The sequence below is a fragment of the Orycteropus afer genome, unplaced genomic scaffold, assembly GCF_000298275.1.
Source record: "Orycteropus afer afer isolate SDZICR_OR568_19922 unplaced genomic scaffold, OryAfe1.0 scaffold00130, whole genome shotgun sequence".
Taxonomy (NCBI): domain Eukaryota; kingdom Metazoa; phylum Chordata; class Mammalia; order Tubulidentata; family Orycteropodidae; genus Orycteropus; species Orycteropus afer.
Genome location: NW_006921717.1, coordinates 7,843,676 through 7,849,430, shown reverse-complemented (window position 1 = coordinate 7,849,430; position 5,755 = coordinate 7,843,676). Strand labels below are relative to the sequence as shown.

The window sequence follows — 5,755 nt, the reverse complement described above, 5'->3', positions numbered from 1 at the left end:
CACGTTGCTGTCCTGTGGGGCTGTCCCACCTGTGAACACAGCCTGGCCAGACAGGCTTGCTGGGCTAAGACTGACCTCTTGGAGTCTACCCTGCCTCCCTCAGCCCCCACAGCTGAGTTCTCTACTCCCATTTGTCCACTTCAGTCCCCCTCCCTGTGGGTTCCCGGGGTCACCTTTATCCATTTGCCCATAAAGGGCAATGCCCCAAGTGATCTGTGTTCTCCTTTCACCTGTTCTGGCACCCACCTCCTTCCTTGTCCTGACACACTAGCTCCCTGCTCCTCTGCTGGTCAAACCACCATGTCCCAAATGGGTATACACCCTCAGCATGGCCAAGGCTAAGAGGAATGTCTCAGAGTTAACTAGTATTATAATAGTAGCTTAGAAACACATTCCAGATATACGCTAAGCCACTCACTGGGTTATCTCATTGAGCCCTCCTGGCACACACTGGGAGATTAAGGCTGTCTCACTCTCATTTTGAGAGAAGGAAGTGAGGCAGAGAGGTGACAGCTGTTCAGAGGTGGGGCTGGGACCTGGACCCAGGCAGTCTGACTCCTGAGTTCACACTCCTAACAGGAAGTCATAAACAAACACAGGAAATGGATATTTCAAAGTAGGACAGTGGAAGGGTTTGTGCCACAGAATCGCATCCTGGTGAAACTCACAGTCAGGCATGGATCTTTTAGTTGAGAAGTAATAAGGAGAAGCCATTTAAACAAGGAAAATGTTCATGTATTTACATCACACTGTGAAGTTCTGTAGGGTTGGTACTAGTAGCTCTATTTTATAGCTGAGAAAACCAAACCGAAGCTCAGAGAGGCAAAGTGACTTGCTCAAGGTCACACAGCTGTTCAGAGGTAGATGGTATGGGAACTGGTCTTAGAGTCTGACTGCAGCTCTTGATGCGCACCCTCTGCAGACCAGACCCTAGGCAACACTGCTCCTCGCCCTATCTGAGGATGCTGTGCAGAAAACCCTCTTTTCAAGAGCCAGGGCCTTGTCTCTCCCACTTCCTTCTTTCCTTGACTTCCTAGTGGTCTGTCCTGAGCTTACTGACCTATAGGGAGACACTGAGGAGAACCTGAGAGGCAATCTCATCCAGCCCCTTCATTCTTCAGATAAGCACCCAGAGCCCAGAGAGAAGGAGAGACTGGCCTGATGTCTTAGTGTCCAGCTCTGCACTTGCCCCCTGTCCTAACTGTGTCTTCAAAGGAACATGCCCTTTCTGGGCACCAGCTGTGTGCAGACTCCACTTGCCGCACTGCCTACCTTGCCGATGACATCATTGCGGCTAAGCTTGTCCTTATCCATGACGGTGATTATGATGGTTGTCTCCCTCAGCTTCTCCGTGGGGATATCGAAGGCGAAGGACTCATTGAAGATGGGGTTCAGGTTCCTCTTCATCGTCACCGTCTTCTTCTTCTCCACCCGCTTGTCCTTGTACATTAGCCACACCTTCACATAGGGGTCTGGAGGGCAAAGGAGGAGTTAGCAGTTGGCATGGGGGGTGCTGAGTCCTTTCCCAAAGGGGTGAGGAATGACCTAAGCAAGAATAAGAAGGAGCTGCAGGAACAAGCCAGCAGTGGGGCTAGAAAGGATCCTGGCCCCCACCCAGTGCCTCCTATTACCACCAAGAGGACACCAAGCCCCAGAGAGGCAAGAGCCTCGCCCCAAGTTCATGTCGGAGCCGGGGCTAGAACCCAGATCTCCCCATCACAGTGTTCTCTTTCTTCCTTGTTTTCAGATGGACACAGTCCAAGATGATTTGACCCTAAGGGGACTCAAAGGATGTCCACCAAGGCCTCTTGAGTAGTAGAGTTAGGACTGGAGGTGGGTGCAGGGTACTGGGGATGAGAACCACATTCAGAGTGACCCCATGTCGCTGGAACCTCCCCTGCCCGCCTGTCCTCTGCCATGAGATGCCCCAGCACCTGATGTCCCCCCGATGTCCATGGCTTTGAGATTCCGGGCTTTGATGATATTCACGATGATGGAGTTGGCAGAGGGGTTGTAGCAGAGAGACAAAAGCAGCTCCCCTCGGCTGCCCTGGAGAAGACAATGAGAGGTGAGGCCGGGCCACTGGGAGGGGTGTGGAGACTAGATAAGGAACAACTCAACACTTGCCACCTCTTGTCCTGACCTGGTGCTTACCTGGCCTTTCTGTCACCTCCCACACATCTGGTAGGTCTGAGCTCTCCCCCAGGGCCCTGCTCCCTAGCACAGCCCCAAGTTCTTCGTAACAGCTCAGGTGTGTCCCCCCAGTGTCAGACCTGGTGGGAACGCTGCCCACTGCACCCCCTCCCCACATCCCTCCTGGCCATTCCTAGACCTGCCAGCCCCCTCGAGCCAAGAGTCCACAGGTGGGGTCTTACACTCCCATCGCTGCATGGCTTCAGATCCTTCCAGAAGGTCTGCATCTGGGTCAGGTCCACTTTGTTGAGGGGGATGGTCACCTCCCCAATGGGGTCATTGCGGCTGAAGCGGTCGTAGTCTAGGACCTGGAGGTAGAGGGTCCTCTGTACCACCTTCTCGTAGGGAAAACCTGGGGGCCAGACAAGCACAGGTGAAGACGGGGCCCAGAAAGGGCTAAGCTTCAAGCAGGATAGCACCAGGAGTAGGAAGGCTGGGCCCGTGGTTTCCTGCCACCCAGGCACAGCAGGCCAATAACCAGCACGCAGGCCTCACTGATAAGCCAGCAACAACAGACCCTGTCTCTTCAGTCTCTCAACAGTTCTCCCAGGTGGATGGTTTCATGTCCATTTTAAAGAGGAGGAAACAGATGCACCAAAAACAAAACCCAAACCCACTGCCTTTGACTCAATTCTGACTCACAGTGACCCCCACTGGGTTTCCAAGGTAGTAAATCTTTGTGGAAGTAGATTGCCCTGTCTTACTTCTGTGGAGTAGCTGGTGCGTTTGAACCACCAACTTCTGGTTAGCGGTCAAATGCCTTACCCACTGCACCACTAGAGCTCCTTAAGCTCAAGTGGCTTAAATAACTTGTCCAAAGTCCCACAGCTAATAAAGAACAGGTCGGCATCTCTGTTGTCAGCTGCTGGGTCTCAACGCCTAACATTGTTTCTGGGACTCTCAGGGTCTCTTCATTCATTCATTCAGCATGTGTCCATCATGGGGGCTGGGCAGTGGTTCCCTTGCTGTCTGGGTATCCCTGCAGCTGCCAATTGTCCTGAGGCAAGTCTGGGCAGGTGACTCTACCCGAGATGGCCACAACAAGCGCCAGGAGGCTTCAGGGCAGAGAGCTGTGGGGGCAGAGACCAGGAGAGGGAAACATCAAAGGCCCGGAAATAGAATGAACCAGCCTGTCCTTCCAGTTCTTCCTCCTGAACAGATCCTACAGCTGTCCCTGGCTCCACTGTCATCATCCTCACCCAAAACCCCGGCACCTCCTGCCCAGAGGGTCACAACAGCCTCCTGACTACCTGCTTCTCCTACGGTCCATTCTCGACACAGCTGTCAGAGTGAGCTTTTAAAAATAGAAATCACATCATGATATTCTCCTGCCTAGAGACCTTCAATGGTTCCCAGTGCACTTAGAATAAAAGCCAGCCCCCGAGCTTGGCTTTGGGTCCTTTCACAATGTGGCTGTCCTCTTCCTGCTCATCTGTGACCGCACTGCCACTCAATGACTGGGCTCCAGCTACCGGCTTCCTTGCCGGCCCTTCAACACCCGATGTGTCTTGCTTCCGGGCTTGGTACAAGCTGGCCCCTCTCGTCCTTCAGGCCTCGGCTTTCCTTCCTGACATCCCAGACCGGGTTGGACCTCCCATTATACACTCTTAGCACTTTCCTGTGGCAACAGCATCCCAAGCTGTCACATGGATTTATCCGTCTGTGTCCTTGATTATTGTCTGTCTCTCCCAGGAGGCTGGGGTTTCCAGGTGGGCATCTCTGTTGGCAACTGCTGGGTCCCGATGTCTAACACTGTTTCTGGACATAGTCGGCACTGGATAAATACTTGTTAAGTGAATAAATAATTGGATGAATGGATACGTGCCGTTGAGATGGTCTGAAAGAGCAGCAGGTGTATGATTGGCCACTCATACTCATACTCCTGCCACTCATGAGTATGAGCAGCACATAGCAAAGTGGCCACTAGGACCAGGAGGGACAGCCCAAGGAAGGAGCTTACAGGGGCTGCACAAGGTCATATGGTTGGACGCTGGGAGATATTTGAACTTGGGAGGCTTAGTTGGGATGGGAGGGGCTGGCCTGGGAGGTGCAGGGGGTGCAGGCCAACCTAGAGACCAAGGTGATTAGGGCCTAAACTGGGGTGTGAGTGGGAAGGAGAGAGGACACACCTCAGCCTGACTGATGAAGATGAAGAGAGGGAAAGAACTCTGGAAGATTCCAGGATTTTCAGAGATCTGGAGGCACTGAGGAGCCTGAAAGGAGCAGGAGCCGGAAAAGGAAGTCCTATGTTCTCTCAACCTCCTGGCCTTTGAATTCCTCTGGGGTTTCTTTCATCATATTAAATGGGATGGGGTGGAGGGAGGCTAGGTCTTGCTTATCTGTCACCTTGCCCAGGTAAGCCTTGGCATTTATTTAGACGAAATGTGTCAGGACGTGTTAGAGGCTCCAAAAGTTCCCTGCGCCTGAGTCACCTCTCTTCAACACCACAGGAGGCAGCCTCCTGTCTGGCAAACTCCTATTCACCCATCAGAACCCATCACGAATGAGTCTTCTCTTGGGAAATGTCCTCTAGTACCTAATGATGTGGATGGAGTAAAGCTTTTGGGACCTTCATTTGCTGATGGGGCATGACTCAAAATGAGAAGGAACAACTGCAAATACCCATTAATAACTGAATGTGGAATATACAAAGAATGAGTCTAGGAAAACTGGAGGTCATCAAAAATGAAATGGAACACATAAAAATCGACATCCTGGGCATTAGTGAGCTGAAATGGACTGGTATTGGCCATTTTGAATCAGATAATCATATGGCCTACTATGCCGGGAACAGCAAATTGAAGAGGAATGGTATTACATTCACTGTAAAAAAAAAAAAAAAATTTTTTTTAAGTTTCTACAAGTGCATTTGAATGTTCTGTAATAATTCTCAGGTATATAGAACTGACAAGGGACAAGGTTGTAGTCATTTCTCGGCCATAGCCAGCTACCCAAAGAGAGCAAATAGTTGGACCTGTGGGCTTGGGACCATAGTCACAGGGGACATCAAGCTCAATTAGCATAACACACTACACAAAAACATTGTTCCATATCCTACTTTGGCAAGTAGCAACTGGGATCTTAAAAGCTTGCAAGCTGCTATCAAGATGCAATGATGGGTCTCTCCTTGTCCAGAGCAAAGAAGAAGGAAGAAAACCAAAGATACGTGGAAACAATTAGTCCAAGTGACTGGTAAACCATGCGATCCTCAGCCTATATACCTATGAGATCAGAAGAACTAGATGGCTACCACTGTCAACCACTCGGAGGGGGATCTATGTAGGAAATCCTGGATAGAGAGGGAGAACAACGTGGAACAAAACTCAAAATCATTAAAAAAAAAAGGAGGGGGGACCAGGTCTGCTGGTTGGATAGAACCTGGTAGAACCCCGAGACTATGGCCCCTAGCTGCCCTTCAGGTCTGGAACTGAACCCACTCCTGTGCCTTCCAGCCAAACAAGACAGGCATATGAGCTGAACATTTACATTACGTAGATACACTCCTTGGAGAGAACAATCATGGGAGAATAGAAGGGCTGTGTATGCACAGGGAGACAGCTCA

At 51.0% G+C, this 5,755-nt stretch overlaps 1 protein-coding gene across 1 annotated transcript in view; it reads right to left on the bottom strand.

The window, feature by feature from the left end:
* SYT7 (synaptotagmin 7) overlaps positions 1-5,755 on the bottom strand; it is a 67,831-nt gene that overhangs the window by 3,982 nt on the left and 58,094 nt on the right. Inside the window, exons 11-13 of the mRNA XM_042781524.1 lie at positions 2,376-2,545; positions 1,935-2,049; positions 1,273-1,472 (exon numbers count right to left, since the gene is read on the bottom strand). Of these exons, the coding sequence (XP_042637458.1) occupies positions 1,273-1,472; positions 1,935-2,049; positions 2,376-2,545 (485 nt within the window). The remainder of the gene's footprint in view (positions 1-1,272; positions 1,473-1,934; positions 2,050-2,375; positions 2,546-5,755) is intronic.